Source organism: Lonchura striata, chromosome 1A (assembly GCF_050655825.1).
Source record: "Lonchura striata isolate lonStrDom1 chromosome 1A, ASM5065582v1, whole genome shotgun sequence".
NCBI lineage: Eukaryota > Metazoa > Chordata > Aves > Passeriformes > Estrildidae > Lonchura > Lonchura striata.
Genome location: NC_140741.1, coordinates 54962323 through 54984748, shown reverse-complemented (window position 1 = coordinate 54984748; position 22426 = coordinate 54962323). Strand labels below are relative to the sequence as shown.

Below are 22426 nucleotides of genomic sequence, written 5' to 3'. Positions count from 1 at the left end.
TGTAAACACTTTCAAAGCTTTCTCTCACAGTATGTGCTCTTACTAATTCCCAGCTTTCACAGGAATGAAATGTTTAGTTCCAAAAAGAGTAAAGCTTTGGAGTTTTACTTCCATAAAAGTAGCCAAATATTGTTCACAATGTGCTTGCAAAATATTGTAGGTACTGCAAATATTTAACTCTTCCCATGAAACTTTTATTCTGAAGTAGAAGGGAGTTTCTTCTCAAGAACTGTGAAGCTGGCTTCAAAGATATGTTACTACCTCCCATTTTTCATGGGTCATTAAGAATGAAGGACTCCTATGTCAATTTTATGGAATTTTTTGTGTATGGAAATGTGCTTTGCCTATTTCAGGAACTTCATAGAGCTAGAGAATAATGTATCAATTAAAAACATGTCCAGAAAACTAAAAATTACTGTGAAGTATTAAGTTAGTTTTATTTATTAATGTGGAAATTTTTATTTCTATTTGGAGTAGTGAAAGAACATTTACAAAAGTAACATTTAGCATCATATTAGATGCCTAAAAGATCTAAAAGAAATGTGATCTGTCTCAAAGAGGTATTTATGTGCAAGATGAAGTATTCTTTGTGGGATGAAGTAATCCTCCAGAAGTACTTCTTTCCCACTGTAAATGAGGTGCTTAGTATGACAAGCAAAGATTTTCTCATCTAATTCTAGCTGCTGTAGGAATCACAGTTGCTGGTAATAAATATTCACACTATTACTAGCTGTGACAGTAAGATATAGAGGATGAAGACCAACATTTTTACACTTTACAAACATCTACGCTTTACAAACATATACTCTTCTGTTGCCATACATGTAGGTTATGGGTTGCACACAGCTTAAGTCTGTTACTCTGAAAGATTTTGTAGATACTAAACATGAAATCTGTTACAATAAAATAGTTTGCTGTTATGCTGCAACTTTTCTCTCATATAGCATGAGAATGAATCCTTGAAAGCACAGATAGCTTCATTGAATAAGGAACTGGAGATCACGAAAGAAAAACTTCACACTGTAGAACAAGCTTGGGAACAGATTACTAAACTGGGCAAGTATGAAAGTTATATTGCAAGCTAAAACACCAAATAATATATCCTGTATAAAAGTAATACTTTAAAATATTTTAAAATTGATGTGTCTTAAAATAACAAAAATTTTAAAAAATCGTAACTAGTTTATGTCTTTTAGTAATCATGTCCATTTTTGTGCTGCATTTTTTTGTTTGTAAGTTTCATTAGACTAAAAGCAAGTTCTGTATTTTTCTTGTGAAACTACTCCTCTTTGACTTTCTTGGGTTATTGAGTCAAGGGTTTAAAACCTCTTAATGCAACATCACCTGAATTTTTTTTTCTTAATAGGTTATAGCTTGTTTGTCAGTCATAGTGTTCAGAGGTTGTCAAAAAAGTAATTTCATTTTGTTGGTTTCATGCCTTGTAAAAAAGAATTATTTCTTAATATGTGGGATTCCTTTGTATAGATTTCATTCCCATTATTCAGTCCTGTTTCTTTTACAAATTTTAAATTAAATTTCCTGAAGGTTTGCTTAAGGTTTGTATTAAGCATAAGGTGAAAGGCAGCACTGAAAATAGCTATCGGTCTCAATAACCATGGTTGCAGATACTTGCATTCATAATTGATAGTAGTATTTTATTCAAGTTGCATACTTTTCAACCATGTAGTAAGGCAAGATAACTTTGCATCCAGATGCACAGATATTATGATAAAGTTTACTTGGCACAGATAAAGCAAAACTCCTTTTTGGTTTCATGGTGGATATAATTTTCATAGTTGAATTGGTTTGTGTATTCCTTAATTTAAATATTTTTTCACGTAGGGGATGACAATGCCATGGACAAAGCCACAAAAGCAATAACCAACAGTGAGATTTTGTCCATTTCTAAGAAAATCACAATGTTGGAAATGAAGGAACTAAATGAAAGACAGAGAGCAGAGCATTCACAACAAATGTACGAGCACTTAAGGAACACTGTAAAGCAAATAGAAGAACGTAATTTTGAATTGGAAACAAAATTTGCTGAGGTAAATCTGCTGAGATTTAACAAACTAATTTGATACCTCCTAAAAACATATTTTTGAGCTTTTCAAAAAATATTTATATCAATAATATCAATTTGTATCTATAAATAAGTGTATAAATAAGCCTATGATGCAAAAAATAGTTTTGCAGCCTTTAAGAGCTGCAATTTTGCATATGCAAGACATTGGTAAAAATAGAACTAATTAATTTGTTAGTAGTTTATTTTAAAAGTTAGTTAATACTAAAACACATGATGAGCATCTTTACAGATAGTTCCCTGGTTTTGTCAGTGGACTGCAAGAAAAAAGTCTGTTCCAAACTTGCTATTTCTTTTGTGTAATCTGCATGATCTCTTTTTCTTAAAATTTTTTCCTTATAATTACCAATTGTTAAAAAAAAGAACTTTACATCCCTTGTGCAAATGATAGTGTTATGATTCTGTTATGGACTGGCTATGTCCTATGCCACACATTGTCTATAATACAGAAATAGAAGTCAGCTTCATTGCCATTGAAGCTGATGAACCTTGATATTCCTGCCGTATCATTCTTAAACTTGTTTTTTTTTTGTCCGCACTATTAATTTTTGAATTTTTTATAGCAGGAGACTTTGTTATAATTTCTACAATAAATTTATTAATAGGAAGTGTATAGGTTTGTTCTTGTGACATTACTGGTCTATAATTTAAGCACAAGGGCAGAAAGAGAATAATTGATAGGAATGTGGATAGATTGTATTCATTTCCACTCCTTGTCCTTTACTAGAGTGTAGTCTAACTATTTTAGATTGCTGTTGTGTGACTTCCTGTTTCACTGTTATTTTAGTCATGTTACATTGTTTTGATTTGATTTAATCTGGGAGATGGAGTAACTGAGAGTGTATAAAAATTTTCAGCAGCAGTATTGCTAAAGACTTTTCTGATGGGATTGGTTCTTTTATCTCTATAAGAAATTGGGATGGGTTCTTTTATTCTGTAAGAAATGCTTTAGGTGGTGCACCCTAGGTCACATTTTTCATATTCTCTTTTGTATATATTATTTGTTTTGTGATACTTTTATACTTTAGGTCTGATGGTCTTCCTTCTGAGTTGATTCTTCCTTAGTAGCACCTCTGTATCCCTTTTTTGCCCCATTTCTGTAGTTCCAGGACATATATTTTCTGTTTCATATACTCCTGTTGTCAGTACCTCCTAATCTGGTATAATTGCTTTTTTTTTTGTTTGAGAAAGAGATGACAAAATTGTGCAGATGTAATTAATGAAAGCTGTAAGTAATACCAGCTTAAGAACTGATAACTGGAAGTCTACTAGACATCTTTTTAAGTCATAAATCAACTTCATCATTCTACTTTTAGTTTTCTAGATACATGAGGATACCCTGCACTTCTTTTTGTTTGTTTAGGAAACAGTTATTTTATTAAGAAGAAGTGGTATCAGAATAATGGGCCACAACTGTATCTACTAATGGAGTCCTAGGACTTCTCTGTGTTAAGATTAAGATAGATTATTTATTTTAATGCTTTTTGGTTTGACTTGAAATATTGGTTACTCAGTATTTTATAATCAACTTGAAAAATCAGGCTGCTTGAAAGAATATAATTTAATTAAGAAAGTTTTTTTTAGAAGGAATAAAAGAACAATATTATTGGCAGTCTTAGAATTTATAGCTCTGTTTGTGTTACCAATGCCAATATAAAAGGCAGTAAATATGTAAGACTGTTCATTTCTCTAAGTGTTTAAAGTCAGTTTTTTAAATTTGTTTTTATTTATCATTTTAGTGTAAGAGCAAGTTATTCCAGTAATTGTTTTAAGAAAATTCACTAATAAAAATTGTATTTAGTTTAGAATCCTTTTCTGTGCTAAACTGTGTATCTAGTTTTGGAATGGAATTAATTTGTTTGCATGGAATCCTGCAAACAAAACTGTTTTTTGACTACAACCTCGTCCCCTCCTAACTGTGATTTTGTAATGACTGAAAAAGAAAAAATACTTTTGATGCTTTGCAGAGTTTGAGCAGTTATATGCTTAGGATACCATTTTGTTTGTTTGTTTCTGGTTTTGATTTTTTTAAGCTCACCAAAATCAATCTTGAGGCTCAGAAAGTGGAACAGGAATTAAGGGATGAACTGTCAAAGAGTGTAAGTAAGGCAATAAGTGATGCAGATAGACGACAAATTATGGACCTAGAGAGGCGTGAGATGGAGCTCAAGATTGAAGTATCAAAGTAAGTCTTGAAGTTACAAATTTTGAATTCAGTATGTTGAGAAATGTGTGAAAATTCAGGCATACTAATCTTACATAATACACTACTTGTGTATCACTAACATCCAATTTTCAATGTCTGATTTTTGTGCATATATACATGCCAAGTTTGGCATTGAAAATGAAGCATTCAATTCCTGACTATAAAGAATGCAGTTTGTTTCATTTTAATTTGAACAAAGAATTAAGTGCTGGCTGGGATAGATAGGGTAAGTGTGTAATTAGATACTTATTTTTACACTAATTAATGTTGATTTTGTTTCTGTGCCACAATTCCTGTTCTGTGTATGAAAATCTCATAGAACTAATTGGAAAGCAGTTTTTCTTTGACAGACTCGTATCTCGAACATTAAGATACAGTAGGAGGGAGGTTTTCCATTTACTTAGAAGAGATTACCTTTGCAGAAATTGGAAAACTGAGCTTTTTAGATATATTGGTATGAACATTTGTCTTTGAGTAATTAATGTAATCCTGTTATATGCCTAAACCAGCAAAATCTATAGGGATACTTGCAGAGGTTGTTGGCACTGAAAGTAAGTTATTAGATTTGGGGAAGCAGAGAAGGGAATTGAGAATGAAATGTTTTGAGCATATAGAAAATGTTGAGTATTTATATCTTGAAGTAGGAGACAAATAGAGGACAGAGATGCTTAGGTCAGTTAAAACACCCATGGCATTATTTTCCTAGAGTAGATTACTGTTAGAAAACTTCTGTATAATGCATAGGAAAGTGTCTGTGAAAAAGTTGAGAGGCAATACAGAAGAATTTTCTTACACATAACTCTAAGTAGTAGAGAAGAGTGTGCTGAGAAGAATGAAATACAAATGTTTTGATATGAGGAAACATACTTAGAAGATACTAAGAAAAGATACGATGTAGAAAAACTTAGTAGGTTATTCACTGGTTTCAAGTGACACAATACTCTTGTTTTCCCTTCAAGGTTAAGAGAACTCTCTGATGTAGCACAAACACAAGTTGAAGCTCTGGAGGCACGCCAGCAATACAGAGATAAAGAAGTGGAATATCTTAGAATGCAAATTTTAGATTATCAGGTAAAATTCAGCCTTTATTAAAAAAACTTCAGTTTGGGTTCTTTTTTTTCCCTGAAGTGAGAAGAAATGAAGTAATTTTGAAATTAATTAGAAGACTGCAAAAGTATTTCAGAAGAATCTTAGCAAGCTAGTCCTTATAGTGCCCATACCCTTTCAAAAGTTCTTTATTACATTAATTATTCCCTTCTCCATTTATTCAATTTCTAGCTATGCAGCTATTAATGATCCTGACCTTTTTTCATGTTGTTTACATAATATTAATTCCTGTATCATTAATAGTTCATGGTCAAGGAAAAACTCAAGGTGAGGAAAGTCTGATGTTTTTTTACAAAGTGATATATTACTTGTAAATATTGAAGATTTGCGATAGGTTTACTATTTTGTTATTAGCTAAAACAATTCATTGGAAATTGGTTTTGTATTATAGAAAGTTTTGAAACCTTAAATCTAACACTTGTGTCAGCTTTTACATTACTGTTTAAGTACAGATTTCTTCCTCAATTTCTGGCATTTTGGAAAGAGACCATTTTTAAGATCAGTATCTGAAAAGGTGTACTTCTATATTGTGGCTGTAGAAACAATGTGGAAAAATTAAAAGCCTGTTAGAGGCTGATTCTTACTCTTCTCTGTGGAATACAATACATGCAATATATAACACATATATTTTTAAATAGCTTGTTTATATTTACACATAAACTGTGTTAACATATTCTGCATTAAAATGAAAAATAAATTTGTTCTATCAATTTTGTTATTAGGCACAGTCAGATGAAAAAGCAATTATTGCAAAACTACATCAAGATATTGTAGCCCTTCAAGGTAGGGAATCTGTTGCTGTAGACCAATTGGAGAAGTTTAAGTTGAAACTACAGAAGGTGGAGATCCATAATCTACGTTTGGAGCAGAAGCTTGATGAGAGAGATCAAGCCTTATATTTTGCCCGACTTGAAGGAAGAAATAGAGCCAAACATCTACAACAGACGGTTCAGTCTTTGCGGCGGCAGTTTAGTGGTGCTCTGCCTTTAGCACAGCAAGAAAAATTCTCTAATACAATGATTCAGCTACAGAATGACAAACTGAAGATCTTGGAAGAAGTTCAGCATGCCCAACAGGAGCGTAGAAATGCAGAAAACAGAGCATTAGAGCTGGAGCTGAAACTGAAAAGTTTAGAAGAATTATTAAGTGCATTGAAGGATACAAGAGGAGCTCAAAAGGTTTGTGATTTTATAGCTTTTAATAGCTTTGCTTATCTGATCTGCATTTAAATTAAGTTTCAGTTCAGTTTGTTTACTAAATATATGTTTTAATGTAAAATTTACTGATTTCAAAATACATTATTAGAATATGACAGCGATCATATTTTGTTTTCTGTAAGTCAGTGCAGTTATATGTAGTAATTATCTTCTTTTGTTTCCAATAAGGCACATAGGAACTAGATGCTAACTATAAACGCATTTATAGTAAATGGAATTCAATTATTAATCTAATTAAATAATGAAATAAATTAAATTAAATACAGAGTAGCATTCTGAAGTTTTATTCCATGAGCTTGCAGTAAAATCTTCAGATCCATGTCTTTTAAAAAAAATAATCCAATGGCAGTAATTTAGACAGCATGGTTAGAAATGTTACTATGCTCATGTAATTCTGCTTAAGCATATTTTGCAACTGTAAGCAATATCCCCCTGAAATCTTAAGAATGCTTTCTCACTTCTCTTTGAGATCACTGCATGTTAGATAATATGATTATATCTGTTGTGCCTAAAGTTGTCTGCATGTAAGCAGCGCTTGTAATGTTCTGGGCATGTTTTAGTTTAAGTCAGTTTTCAAATATTTTTCTAGAGCATTTTGACATGTGTGTCTGTCATTCTTAGTACATGTGCATTTTTTTTTTTTTTAATGCATACAGTTTTTAATGGTTTTGAATTCTCTTGCTCTTTTAGAAAATACAAACCAAACTTCCTGCATACTTTTTTTTTGTTCAGTCTGGACAGATACATAAGATATAACTTGAATCATTTGAAAATTGCTTGCAACACACTTTTGTCAGTGTAAGGGAAACCTGGACTCTCCAGTTGGCTGCTGCACTTATCAGTCATTCCCCTTGCAGTTTCATACATTTGTCATGCTTCCTCTCTCAAGAAAAGTGAAGAAGTTTAAAAAGGCAGAACATGTGATGTGTCTTTCAGTTAGTTTGTGAAGTTCCATCCTGCCTCAAAGCCAGAGTGAAGCTGCATCTACTTGGCCTGTGGTAAATTGTAATATACTGTGTGTTATCCATTGCAAGGTAATTGTATGGCACATGAAAATGGAGGAACTCCATCTGCAGGAACTTAAACTCAGTAGAGAATTAGTCAAGCAGAAGGAAGAGGTGAAGTATTTGCGCAATATAATTTCTGAATATGAATGTACAATCAGTAACCTGGAAGAAGAAATTGTACAGCAGAACAAGGTATGTATTTCTACATGCTATTGAAAAAATATACTATTCCTTATTTTACTAAGTGATTTTCTAATAAATTTTTAACACAAGTGTTTATATCTTGGTTCCATAATAATTTTTAAGAGCTTGTTTGAGTGTTTTACTTTTTGGTAACTATTTTTTCAGTTGAAGTTGTCTATAAAATTCCCATTGCCTTCAGTAAATAAACTACTTGTTTCAAACATTTGTTACAGTTTCATGAAGAAAGGCAAATGGTTTGGGACCAGAGAGAAGTAGAGCTGCAGCGCCATTTAGACCAGTATGATCATCAACAAACTGAAATACTTAGCACAGCTTTAAAGGTACATGCACTAAAAGTAGATACATTAGCATGTTTTTCAGAGCTGTCAGATTACATGAATATGAATCTTTCTGTGCAGTTTGAAGAGGCTACAGACTCAGTTCCAGACCCTAGTTTGCCAATCCCACAACAACTTGAGTTGGCTTTAAGAAAGATTCAGGAACAAATTCAAACAATCCTGGAAACTAGGGCAACCTGCAAATCACTGGAGGAGGTAATTTAATGTATAATTTAATTTAATTATAATTTAAAGTGACAAAGTTTGTGTTTCCATACTCTTCTACTTTTTTTTCCCACAAAAAATATCCTTTTTAAAATGTCATTTAGACATGTTTAACACTCGGAAAGTGTAAATAATACAATCAGACCATGAATAAATGAAATATTTTTCCATTGGAAAAAACATAGAGAATTTTCTAATGTTTTTACTCATCTATTTAGTGGTTAAGATGTCTCTTGCGTACAAAATTCAGTTGACTATACCTAGTTAAATTTAGTAAGTACTACAAAATATTTTATCTTGGGTTCTTAAATTGCTACTCTGCTACAGAAGATACTTTGTAGTTCTTAAATAATTTGTGAAACACCAGCTTCTTCATTTGGTAGGACAAAATAAGTTAAGTGTCATGTGCCAAGCAAATAATACATAAAGACATAGTAATGTTATTCTGGGACATTTTCATCTAATAGTAACCCCATACAGATGGAACCCAGTACAAAGTGTTTTGTGTTTTTAAGTACATTTAGACAAATATTTCTGGTACATTTCTTGAAAAGTAAGATCTTTTTGCAGTGTTTGAATTCTGGAAATGCAGAAATTGCCTTTTGTTGTAGAAGTTAGAAGAAAAGGAGACCGCTCTGTGGAAAGCTGAACAAAATGTTATATCAAGAGACAAAGTTATTAATGAATTAAGACTTCGATTACCTGCAACATCAGGAGAGAAAATAATGGCTGACTTAAGCAAACAAGAAGATGACTCAGAGTACCATCATGCCATTAAAGTTGCTCATCAAACCATTGCAAATATGCAAGCAAGATTAAATCAAAAGGAGGAAGTGTTAAAAAGATACCAATATATGCTTGCTAAAGCAAGAGAGGTAGTTAAACCTTTTTTTCTGAAATTTCTTCCATTTTCAAGTTGTTTTAGTTGATTCTTTGTTTTCTCATTGCTAATGAAATTAAAAAACAAAAGTTTCTGATCTCACATAGAACTGAGACAATTACTTTATATGTGGAAAGTTCATATAGAGTTTTTTAGCTTTTTAGAATAGTAGGTTTGCTTAGTTAAGAAGTTAAGGAATTAAAGTAGTGTGACATGAAGAAAATTAAAATTCCGCTGAAGTGGTCTCACTCTATTTTGTATATTTCTTTGGGAAATATATTTTCTTGCAGCAGGTCTCTGGATTGTATCTGGTAGTGATTTTGGGAAGTACAAGAAAGACATACATTTATGGATAACATTCTTCTTAAAGCATATTTTAAACTAAAGCATTTTTTTAAAGCATAAACAGTGTGTCTAAGCATAATTTATATTATTTAAGCATAATTAATATTGTTTTTTCTTTATATCGCTAAAGTGTATTTTAAAGCATAAATGTTTTGTCAACAAGGTACTTCAAGACCAAACATGCATTGGTTTTAGTGTAGATCAGAAGCACATTTCCAAAGCAGACTTTTTATCATCTTCGCTTTGATTAACACATGGAGCTATTTTTTTTGGGAACAATCAAGAGGTTTTGTTTGGATAACACCCAGGAGATGCAGTCTTAAAATGAGCCTGTTGTGCTCTGTGTGCTAGCATTCCATCCATGGGATCACACTGTAGTCCAAAGTACATACACTTGAAATGTACCTGGTATGGCTATTACTGTCCATGCTGATGGTCACAGTTGGTGAAGACCAATACCTACTGTTTTGTTTTTTGTTCTCCAGCTTCTGTGCTGTTACACCATACTACTTGTTACATATTTTAAAAATCCAAGAGTTGATTTTTTTTTACCCCAATAGTGTAAAAGAAAAAAAGAAAAAAGAAAATCATTGCTTATAGATAGAAGAAAAGAATTTTAAAAACTTACAGAATTAGAGGAAAATCTGGGGAGCGTTATTGAGCAATGAGTGAACAAAAATCTTGAAGGCACTGCAGTTTCATAATTTTCTGTTATAGTGTATATCACTAGAGTTTTATTTTGAACTAACAGGAACAAGAGGAAATTGCAAAGAAGCATGAGGAAGACATAAGAATTCTACACCAGAAGTTAGATTTGTACACTGACAATTCCCTTAATAACTTCAAAGAGACTGCTTTGGTGAGTCATGTATTTCTAGAATTTGTGAAGTTGTTCCTATATTTTTTACTTTGTTCCTGGAAAGAACTGTTTTGCAGTCAAAAGTGAGTAATAACTGATGACAGGAAAAATAAAAGGATGATTGATTTATATTTTTTGTATTGTTTTTGAGAGATTTCACATGAGAGGCATTAGAAATCAAGTGTAAAAAAGCAAGAGTTACCACCTCTGGATTATGGGCATTTTGCATATCATCCGAATTTATGGAGAATTCTAGGAGTGAGAGTTATATATTGCTTTCTGTTCTTCTCATTCAATGTACAGTTATATTAAGCTAATTCATTTCAATTCAGACTTCCTCTCTGCACTTTATGATAAGGTGAAACCTGTATTTTGCTATATTCTGTTAATCATTAGATGTACAAAGCTCTTTTCAAATAAGGCTATTCCTCTGTGAACTAAGAATCACATCAGTAAATAAATTATAGCTATTAATGCTTGATTATATTTAGGAATGAGTTAAAACACATCAGTAATGTTTGTTTTTCCTTAAAGTTTAAAATGTTTATCACTTGCATTTGTTGTGTTTTACAGGAGTTAGGAAAAAAGACTTCTATGTCCCTATCCAACAGCAAATATTTTCATCACTTAGAGCAAACTGTAGCAGAACGGGATAATTCTCTTGCTTCACTTGTTGGAAAATTAAAGAAAACATCATCTGATTTGGAGAAACAAAAACAAATTACTATATTGAAAATCAACGAGTTTGAGTCAATCAGAGCCCAGTAAGTTTTTAAACTATTAACATAAGTCACAATTGGAATGGTTCAAGTCAATTATATATTGCTGCTACAGGACTGATCTATCAAATTGAATGTGTTTTTCCTGACTTTAAGATTCAGCTAAAAAAAAAAAATAATCTCAAAAGCATTAATATAGTTGGCAATTAAAAGTTATTTTTAATCTTTAGTCCTTCACTGGAGCTAATACTGTGGCTTGGAAAAATGCTATTTAGTTGTTAGCTTTGTGCCATTTAGTGAAAAAGAAAGCTGTTTTTAAGTTACTATATTATTTGCTGGCTTGTGTTCTGTCATTTTTCTTCCCATGACACAGCCATTTGGGTTTGCTGCCGAACAAGTTTAAACTCATGAAAGTTTAACCCATGTTTAAAAGGAAAAAGTATGATGCTTTCTTTACTGGTAAGGGCCAGGAATGAAAATGAACAATGCTGTAATGTCATTTTGCTGACCTTCATGAGTAACTCTTCTATTAAATGAGGGTTAACTTTGTTGAGTCAGTCTTTCTTTGCTGCTTTCAAATCTCAGTGTCTTTTTCTTTAATAATAATAAAAATGAAATAATGTGTCCTTTGTGATTTATTTAGAGTTTGCTAATTATTACACTGTACCCTATTAATGCTTATTTTTTATTAGGCTTCAAGAAAAGCACACAGTTGACGTGGAACAAATCAAAGAAGAAGCAAATGAGCTGAGGAACATATTATATCAGAAGGAGAAGGAATTAGCAAATGTTAAAGCTGAACTAGAGGTCCAAAAAGAAGCAAATAATAGAGCACCCACAGCAACACTGAAAAACCTAGTGAAACAGCTGAAGAGCCAGTTAGCCATAAAAGTGAACCAGCACAAGGTTAGTCAACAAAAATTAATCTCTATGTCACTTAAAGACTAAATCTTTTGCAGTGCTTAAGAATTCTTTGTATAGCTGAGCAGGAGATAGAAATATAACTGCTTAACATGACAAAGTAAAATATAACTGCCTTTTCTTGTTTTGTAGCAGCATCTTCACTTACAAAAAAAAAATTGAATTACTTTCAGGCTTTGAGTAAAGCACTTCTAGAACTCCGAGCAGAAATGACTGCCAATGCTGAACAGCAAATTATTTCTGCTGCATCACAAAAAGAAGCAAATATGAATGTCCAGGAGATTGTTGACAGACAAACCAAGGGGCTTACGGTGAGTACTAGGTAATGTCATTGTACTGCTTTGTTGTGTTTTACAGGAGTTAGGGAAAAAGGCTTCAGCCTGAACTGGGGCCTTTGCTGACTTGTTTGTTTTCTTCTAGACACAGATAGAGGAATTGAATAATCAGATTACAAAACTTACAGAGAACCTTAAAATAAGTAAAAACAAGGAAACTTTGTTGTCTGATGAAAAGGATGAGTTAAACCAAGAGCTTCAGAAGAAAGAAAAAGCACTTGCTAAAATATTGAAGGAAAAAAATGAAATAGAAAAAGAAAATGAAGAGCTGAAGAACCGGATTAGGAGGCTAAGCAGTAGCATTCAGGTAGAAGTGACTTTTCAAACTATCTTTCATCTTGATAAAGTTTCTGTATAGATGAGCTGGTTTGGTGGGGATGAAAGATTTAAGTATCTTACACTTGATTAAAAAATTTATGTTTTCCTCATCAGCTGGGTTGCATGTAAGCTATTAGCTTGTTTCTTTGCCTCAGCTAAAAAAAAATAAAAGAAATTACGTACTTCTTGAAATATGTTTGAAAGAGTCTGAGGAGTTAAATGACCACTTTCGTAGCTTCTTGGAAAAATGGTATTTTGTCTTCTTCCTGGCTCTCCTTATTTCCCCTGTTAGAAGAAAAGTAATGGATTTACTGAAGAATCATCTATCTATTTTTTAAAAATTTAGCTACTTGCTGCTGATTATTCAGGTCAGAGGGAAAAGTTACATTCCAATATTTTAATAATTTAAAGATAATTTTTTAAGATAATTTAGGTTTTAAACTAATTTTACCAATTTGGAATTAAAATCCTTATTTTTTGACTAGAGAACAAGACTCAGTAGTCACTAAACGTGAAGCTATAAAAATTTATAATTTTTCAGAGCAAAGCTGATGAACAAAATCTGATAGATGTGCTTCAGAAAAAAATTAAAAAGTTGGAAAATGAACTTGAGAAGAAGTGTGAAGAAACAGAAAAAAAGGGTCTAAGAGAAGACAAGGTATGTGATATTTATATCATGGCTTTGAAAGAGCTTATCAGCTGAGGTCAAGGTCAAGGTTGTTCACCTCTCCTTATTTTTTCTAAAATCTACCAGCCAAACTCGATCAGAGAAAAAGCTGTTTCATGGCTGCAACTTCTCATGTTTCCCATGCTCTTTGTTACTGCTCTTGTTACTTAGTATCTTAATGTTTTCCTGCCTTTTTCTAATGGATGTTTAATTCTACAAAATCTTAGAAAACTGAGATTTTTTTAGGTAACTGTGAAATTGATTACATGAGTTCTGCCAAATGTGCTTTTGTGAAATCAATGCAATAATAAAAGCAAAAAAAACTGAGGAGCAAAAGAGAATCTTAAAATGGATGATGTCTCTATAATTGATTATTCTTGAGAATTGTGATCTCCACATGCAAGAAGTTCTTGCATGATTAGAGTTAATTATTTATAGGTTTTTTTCTGGTTTCTTAATTGTTACTATGTCAGTAACTAATTAGTGGCTTCTCATATTAATTATAAAATATGCTGGAATATTATAGCGTACTTGTGTAATGAGAGTCAGTCTATTTATGTATGATGTGAAATATTATTCTAGAACTGCACAAATGCTTTCAATTAATTTGAAATGTTTTAAATACCTGTTACTTTGTGTCTAGAGGTATTTTTCTCACACTTGGCATGCATTTTTTCCTGTTTTCCAAGATTTTCCTTTCATTCCATTGCTTCATAGCAGTAACTGTTTAGAACAAAAACAGCAAATGAAGTACAAAGAATAACCAGAGAAGGAAACATTCCAACTAAAAATAAACAAAGAAATCCAAGCCAAAAATTTCTTACAGGAATATTGACTGTGATTTTTCAATAGCCATTTGTGATTCTATCGGTACAGGTTTCAACCATTATATAATTTACAGTTACTGAGTTATTGACTCTAAGTAGAGATTCCATTTCTTGTAGGCAAAGAAGCTGTGCAGCAGGGGCATGCAAGCCCCTGGTGAGTTGTAGAAGACAGATCTGTTGTAAATTGCCATGCAGAAAACCTACTTTGTCTTAAATCTAATGTGTAATTTGAAATAAAAGGACACATTGCACTAGTACCTCTAATTTCATGAAATGCTTAACCCCTTTTTTTGTAAAATGAATATTAAAATCTAAGGAAAAATTTGGCGGGAGCAATCAATTGCATTAGCTTTATCCACCAATCACAGCAGTGTATCCAGCTGAACCTGCTACTTAGCTATGGAAATAATGTATGCCTGGTCTGCCTTCCTGGTTTAAACTGATAAATGAAGAATATATCATTCTTAGTTTTCAAATGTGTTTGCTTGTTTTGCTGTAAGAGAAGAAATCAAAGAGAAATACTGAATCTATTTATGTTCTTTACAGACCTCCAAAGAGGAGATAATTAGATGGGATGAAGGTAAAAAATGGCAAATCAAAGTGGAAGGATTGCGGAACAAACTAAGGGAAAAGGAAAAAGAAGCAGAAACTTTATCCAAACAGTTGAATACATTGAAGGAAATTTATACAAAGTGAGTTGGTTTAAACTGATTCAGCTAAAAAATGATGACATAAGAGAAATCCAGATATGTTTGACATACATTAATTATTGCAGTTTGTTATATTTATAAGATTGATGGAGAGAATTTGATATTGCTGTTGAGACTAAAAGGATTAGTTAATTTTCAAGCAGCAGGCTACTAACTCTTCTAGTATCCTTTCCCTTGTGGAAGCCAGCTACCTTAGAAGAAAATGTCTCAAGATAAAATTAATTTAAGTTCTTTATTATGCTTCCTGGTTTAGCAATCTATGATTCCCATAATGCAAATAAGACCTTTATGAAGACAGGCGGTTTCTCACAGTGGTGTTATTTAACCAGGTTGCTAGGACTGGATACTTGTAGTGCTACTGCAGTAATGAGAGTTATGGGATTTTGAGTTGGAAGCCTTTTCAGGACACAACCGTATGTCCCTATGCGCTGCAGATGTTTACTTCAGTGAAGTAATGGCAAGATCTCACTGATAAAAGATGTGGTGGTGATTGTAGATGTTACTAAATTGTCATTTGAAACGGCTTCAAAATGGCTCTTTTTCTTAGCAAGCCTTGCCTGAATTTCACATGCAAGACCAACAAGTGGTTTATGACGTGCATGATGATATTGACTTAATGTCCATTGGGGTTTTTTTGTGGTTTGAGTTGAGATTTTAGTAAGGCTTTAGTGTCTGTACAGTAACCTTATTAAATAGAAAAGGGACTGTGGTTCAGTGAGCAGATGAAATGCAAATGTGATTCTTTAAGACAGAAAACATTTTCTCCTCAAGAAAGCAGGTTAGCAAATAAGCTTTAAAATGTAAATTTACTAATGTTGCAGGAGTGAAAAAGAGAAGATTGCTCTGCAGAAGAAACTGAAAACTACTGGCGTCACTGTTGACCGTGTTGTTGGAGTAAGAGCCACAGAAACTGAAAAAGAAGTGGAAGAACTAAGAAAACAGAATCTAGAGTTAGAAAATGAAGTTGCACACTTGAGGTGAGAGACTTTTTAAAAGAATATAAAAAATGAGAAATCTAAACTAGTAAAAAATATGTGCAATGAGATAGTCTCTAATAAGCAAACTGTAATTCAAGAAGGAAAAAACGAAACAGGAATTTTAAAATTTCTTCTTAAAGTCCATGATGAGGAAACTTAAAAGTATTTGGGAGCAGTTGTGCACATTCAAAGAATATGAAGCATTGGTTCATTATTCGAAAAAGCTAAATAATGTGAAAAAGATATGGCTTCAATAGTGAAAAAATTTAACTACAGTTCAGAGTTGGAGAAAGTTACTGGAAGTGCTAAGTGCAGTTGGGAAGTGCTTAACCAGTGTGTCCACTATCACAGTAAATAATGTACCTGAGTAATAGAGATGTTTATATCTGAAAAGAGCAGATTCCTTTTGCCAAAGCAAGTATCTTCCATTTATTTTGATTAATTGAAATATGGCCAACATTGATTCATAATAACTAGCTTAGAAACACTTGGAAAATCCAGTGTAAAAATCCAGAATTTCACAGTACTTTTACATTAAGGGATGTTTGTCTGCATTAATAGCCATTTGTTTGTTTTGGCTTGATTAATTTTTTGATGTAGAACACTGCAAGCAATCCCACGAGACTCTGTTGTAGAAGATTTACACTTCAAAAATCAATACCTCCAGGAAAAGCTTCATGCATTGCAGAGACAATGTTCAGGAGACACATTTTTGAAAGCCTCAGTAAGTTAATTATGTAACCATATTACATAGACTACTACTTATGAAAAGTATTTGTTTTCTCTTTGGTATTCTATGTCATTTAGCTGGTTTTATTTAAATTACAGTATCCTACAGCAGGATATGATATACTCAGCTTTTTGGGTTTTAAAAAAACCCAACAAACCAAACACAAAAAATCTCCAAATCCCCAAAACTTAGTTTCTGTGCCCTACAGGTAGAAGCTGGAATATTCAGCATTCTAGCATATGTGGAGAAATAAGGAAAATATATTTTTAAATACGAGTCTGCAACCGAGAGACTACTTTTATATTATATAGTGATTAAAAATTAAGGATGCACAGAGTTTGGGTAAATACTGAGCTACATTTCAGTTACATTAGGTGTTTTTGTGCCACTTCGATTTTTACAAGGTTGCTTACATAGTAAATGTTGCATTATTAAGTTTTCTTAATCTTTCAAGAATAGACTTAACAGTACCTTCTTGTTTCCTTTATTTTTACTGTGTTCTGCTTTTCTTTCATGCTTCACTCTATCTTCAACTTGACTCAGAGTACATGTGACCAAACTGAACTGACCAAGTCTGTTCCTATCACTTTCAATAAACAAAAGTATCTGAATTTCCTTCACAAGAAATCTATTTCAAATAGGGCTGAAATCAAACATCAGACTAATAGTAGAGTTACTGATGGCAGTGAAGTAGATGAGGATAGAGACATGAAAACATGCATTGTGCCTAATGAAGGCCAGGAGGCTGCTGCAGATGTAAGCAGAGAAATGTCTCCTGAAGAGCACCCTGAAGATAGTGAGAAATGCAAGGACAGAGAGATCTCTAGGGAAGGACTGAAAACCAAAATTATAGCTGAAACTGGTAAAGAGAACTGTGATGAAAAAGAAGAAAACATAACCCAACCTGAAAATGGAAAAGTTAATGAGAAATGTGAAGAAGAAGAGAGCAAGCAAGAAATCTTCAAGCAATCAAATGTGGATAAAGAAGAATGTTTAGAGGACCCTTACACTGAAAAAATGAGCTGCAATCAGTCTGATTCAGGGGAACCTCCTAATCAAGCTAATGACTGTGAAGCAGAGAAAATAAATATGAATAATGAAATGAATCAACACACTGCAGAGAATAAACGGGAAAATGACCAGAGCTGTACAGAAGGGGTTGAAACTACCCCAGAATTTGGCGAAATGCCTGAGGTTTGATACTGTAGTGACCCTCTAGCATTTCTTCAGTACAAATGAGATGTAGAAATAGAATCGTTTTATCTTGATAAAGCAGTGCTTTCTATGCATGGTCTGCAGGGATATTGAAGTACTTACCAAGTGATCCATAAAGCAAACCTTATACTTTCATATTAGCATGCATGTCAGCTTGCAAGTAAGCTACTGTCAATTCTGAAATTTTGATCCAGAGAGTTTACAAATAACCCCAAAGATACATGGAGCTATATGATGTCCTTCACTCTCTAAGAGACTTATGATACATTATTATTTACATGAAAGAAAAATAAAAGCTTTAATGAAGCAGATACTTGATTGCTGTAATTAGTGATAAAGAAATTAATCATACAGTTCATTCTCAAATTACATAAGTAAAAAACCACTGATTATTAAATTATTAAAAGGTGATTCTTTACTAGTCAGGTATAATAATTTGCTGTATCACTGTGCTTTCTATTGGCACTATTAAGTATGCAAAGCTGTCTTTGTGTAGTTGAAGTCACTATCCTCCATGGATAAAGACTTAAGATTTTGGGAACTGACATTCAATGAGAGATACATACTACTATTCCTGGCTTGCCCTCTGATCTGTTTGACATAATTGAAATTTGTTATGACGTATGTGCTACTTAAAAAACTACCCAGATTAGGTGCTGTTCCCAGGTACTGTGTCACATCTTACTTCATTCAGTGACTTCTTTATCTTTTTAGTATTTGAGGTTTACTTCTACAGAATAATTTGAGAAGTAATTTTGGTTTGACAAAGTTTTTACAGATCTATACTGATTTGTAAACTTCCCTTAAAGGTTAAGCAAGTTTAAGAAATGTAGAAGGTGGTAAAATCAAAGCAGATTAGATTAAAACTGGTAATAATACTTTCTCTTTTAGTTTCTCTAAAAAATACTAGTTTTCTGTTGCTTTTAATCAGCTACAACTGATAGTTGTATTGAATTAATACATTACTACTTAATAATAATTTTTCCTCCTTTTTTCTTAAGACATCAGAAATAGGATCAAGTGATCAGTATCGAAGAGAACAAGAAAAGGAAAATTTAAGATTGTCATCTGAAAACATTGAGCTAAGATTCCAACTAGAGCAGGCCAATAAAGATTTGCCAAGACTAAAGGTAACATCTTACTTTAGTCCCCTTTACTCTCACACTGGCCAGGCAATTGCTTAAAAAGAAATGGATATTTCTTCTATGCATACTGTAAATTTTTCATGTTTTTACAGATGATGAGAAGGTTGAATAGCTGGTAGAAATAGTGGAAAATGCCATTGAGATGGGAAATTGCTTTCTTTTAAATTTTTCAACGTAAAACAACTGTACTTTTGTTCACTAATTTTTCACTTCGAGATCTAAGTTGCTTATGACTTTTTTTTTATGTTGTTTGTAGGACCAAGTAGATGACTTAAAAGAAATGTGTGAACTTCTCAAAAAAGAGAAAGCAGAAACTGAACGAAAGCTGAGTATCATTAGAGGGGTGAGTATTCTAACAGCACTTCCCCATCATAATTAAATGAAAAAAAAAAATACTAAAAAAAAGCTGAGTATTATTGGAGAAAAATCATTTGGAATCAACCAAAACCCAACATTAATTGTTCTTGTTTATTTTATTGACAAAATGCTGTAATTAATTAATGACATTAAATTAACAGGACCATTAGAATGACTAGAGCTAAACTATTTAATATTTGCACTATCATGGCCTTGTGTTGTCATTTGGATTAGTTACCTTCAGAAGCATATTTGTACAATAAATAGCAGTTACAGCCATAATAATGAAAATTATATTGATGTATTTATGTAAATCATTTGATGCAGATGTAGAAAGGGTGAGTTACTGATAGTGGAAGTTTTTGTTTGTTGTACTGTGGAAGGTGACACATCTAAATTTTACCCTAGCAGAATAGAACAATCTTTCCAAAGTTAAAGGGAAAAAAGTACTCAGCAGTGTGTCTCCGGCTGCTCACTTATCAAACTATTTGTGTGAAGCTGAACTAATAAAAGCTCCTAAGTGACTTCGTAGCTCTTTGTAGCTCAGTATACAAGGAGAATTGATTTCTGCTTCTGCATACCTGGAAAAGATCAGATATTTTTCATTCTTTTGCTCATGCTTTGCATGGACTGCTTGTGTACCTGTCTTTGTTATGCAGTGGTATTCCTGGACAAGAAATTTCAGTATATACAGCCATTTCATGCAAAGGTTCTAAGGAGAAACGCAGCATCTTTCTCCATTCACAGGAAGCAAGATGTGACAGGTTTTTCTTTAACTCTACTGTGTACCAACACATACCTCCTAATCCTTCCAATTATTTTAGAGAAGAAAATTAAATAGTTTTACTCCTTAAATTTGGTCACTATATATGTTTATGTTGAAGTTGAAGTCCAGAGAGTAAAATCCTCCCCAGTTTCCTTATGAGGTACCTTATGGCCTGAGAACTAGAATCAGCAGCATCTTTTCATTAGAAAATCAGCAGATTTTCTAACTCATTAATTAATGTAGTGAAAGAAGAAAAACAGATAAATAACAAGATTTCCCCCCACATTTATTTATTTACCATTTTGCAAGAAGAATATATTCCTTTGGAAAGGGAGATCTACTTATGCTTTATGTAGTTCTTCTGTCACTTTAAATTCAGGAGAAGAAGGGTTGCTAAAAAAGGGCCCTCTTTTCTTCCCTCAAGCTCCCAGCCCAGCATTTTTCCCCAACAGTAATTGCATGGTCTGTTGGATTGTGGAATTTTTCTACAAGAAAAGCTAAATAAATTAAGTAGTTCTTTGATTTATTTTCCTAATGTTTCAGTTTAGTTGACGAGTATAGCAGATTTTGAGACTTAACTGCAACTCTCTAGGGTAACATAGAAAATGAAGGAGTTGATTTGTTGACTTGGGGAACTAATAACATTAAAACATTAAAACATTAGATGTTTTGGAGAGGTAAGTCTGCTAGAAGTTCTAGGGTTCAAGTCATATCAAAATAAAGCATCTTTTTTCCTATAAATATGAATTGCAATGGGAAAATAAGCAATGAAGTAAGATGTGGAGTACCTCAGAATGTTAAGATGAACTATATGCTCACTTTTACTTTTTTCCTTCCACCTTCTGTAGGCTGGAAGAAGTGGAAAAACCATTCCAGAACTGGAAAAAACAATTGGCTTGATGAAAAAGGTTGTAGAGAGAGTCCAAAGAGAAAATGAAGAACTGAAAAAAGCTCCAGCTGTGGTTTCTAATGAGAAATCACTTGGTCTTGAGCAGGAAAATGAGAGGCTAAAGGTATAGATTTATCTCCAGTAACTATATGTTGGTAACAGTTTATATGCAAGTTAGTAACAAAATGGAGTAGTAAGCCTGTTGATAATGATTGGCACAAAACTGTTTTGAAAATGCCAGATATTAAGTATATAGAACAGAAAGGGAAAACTTCATTTTAGCATAACATACTGCACAGTTTAAGGAACTTTGTATCTTAAGGATATATTTAATTATGTGATAAAATGTTCACTGTGCTAAGTAGCTGTAACTATGCTGTGCTTTAAAAATGGAAATCTGAAATCTTCTACTAAGCAATGTAAATGTGTTTTAACAAACTTTTTGATCTTTAGTCTGAAATGGAAAAAACAAAACTTGATCTGGAGAGCCAGCTGAATGCCCGTTACAAATCTAAAACCAAAGGAATGGAAAAACTCATTACTGAAAATGAGAGACTACGTAAAGAACTGAAAAAGGTATGATCATTTTAATGCATCCCTTTATTTCCAGTAGGCACTGGTTATAGTATGTGTTTTTTATTTTTCTTAATGGTTGATATAACACTTGACAGATTTATTTCATTGTATGTGGAGAGGATCAGCCCAGGATCAAATGTGGAAGTTGTAGAGCTAGTAGTCTTGGATGCAGTTTTCCTCTACATCAGCCCTGACCCTATCTCACTGTCATTTGAGATAATACCATGCTTCATGTGAGGTTAAGTATTCCATAAAGCTTTTTTTTATTGAATAATAGGAAGCTGACAGTGGAGAGAAGCTACGGATAGAGAAGAGTAACTTGGAGATATTAAATGGGAAATTAAATGCACAGCTGGAGGAAACCATTAAGAAGCTAAATTTGGCTGAGAGCCAATTTGATGGAGCTGATAGCAGAAACTGGAAGTCTATTGTATCAAGGTAGGAATTAAGAATGTAATAAGAGGACAGAAAAGTGATACAATGCTTATGCTATTAAGATAAATAAATGACCTGTGTCCTGTGTAAGGACAGTAGAGAGAAATTTTTTGGTAAGAAATACTTAGTCCTGGACTCTTGGATGACTTCAGGGTGAAGTAAGTTGATGTATTGCTCTTTACTCTTTAATATATACTTTAAATAAATAAATGTTTAATTTAAATAAATATTATTTAAATGAATAAATAAATAAATACTTTAATGTACTCTTTAATAAACAGAAATGGAAGGTGTCTACAAAATCTGGCAGTAAACTTATTAGGGCATAAAATCAGCTGGACAGAAGAGAGACTTGTCTAATTTCATCTTAGGTCAGATCACTGTTGATG

At 32.7% G+C, this 22426-nt stretch overlaps 1 protein-coding gene across 8 annotated transcripts in view; it reads left to right on the top strand.

Annotated features, from left to right (window-relative positions):
- Positions 1-22426, top strand: part of CEP290 (centrosomal protein 290) — a 49919-nt gene that overhangs the window by 20622 nt on the left and 6871 nt on the right. For 4 of the 8 annotated variants that reach the window (XM_085570184.1, XM_085570181.1, XM_077783550.2 and 1 more), the window contains 24 exons: positions 945-1052; positions 1839-2048; positions 4117-4268; positions 5249-5360; positions 6119-6574; positions 7648-7812; positions 8037-8144; positions 8223-8357; positions 8978-9241; positions 10343-10450; positions 11024-11214; positions 11862-12075; positions 12264-12401; positions 12511-12732; positions 13285-13401; positions 14784-14929; positions 15769-15924; positions 16525-16648; positions 17198-17848; positions 18871-18999; positions 19271-19357; positions 20986-21150; positions 21480-21602; positions 21880-22040. In XM_085570184.1, coding sequence (XP_085426310.1) covers positions 945-1052; positions 1839-2048; positions 4117-4268; positions 5249-5360; positions 6119-6574; positions 7648-7812; positions 8037-8144; positions 8223-8357; positions 8978-9241; positions 10343-10450; positions 11024-11214; positions 11862-12075; positions 12264-12401; positions 12511-12732; positions 13285-13401; positions 14784-14929; positions 15769-15924; positions 16525-16648; positions 17198-17848; positions 18871-18999; positions 19271-19357; positions 20986-21150; positions 21480-21602; positions 21880-22040 — 4442 coding nt within the window. Of the gene's footprint in view, positions 1-944; positions 1057-1838; positions 2049-4116; positions 4269-5248; positions 5361-6118; positions 6575-7647; positions 7813-8036; positions 8145-8222; positions 8358-8977; positions 9242-10342; positions 10451-11023; positions 11215-11861; positions 12076-12263; positions 12402-12510; positions 12733-13284; positions 13402-14783; positions 14930-15768; positions 15925-16524; positions 16649-17197; positions 17849-18870; positions 19000-19270; positions 19358-20985; positions 21151-21479; positions 21603-21879; positions 22041-22426 lie in introns of all 8 variants that reach the window. The other 4 variants (XM_085570182.1, XM_077783551.2, XM_085570186.1 and 1 more) reach the window with 4 other exon arrangements.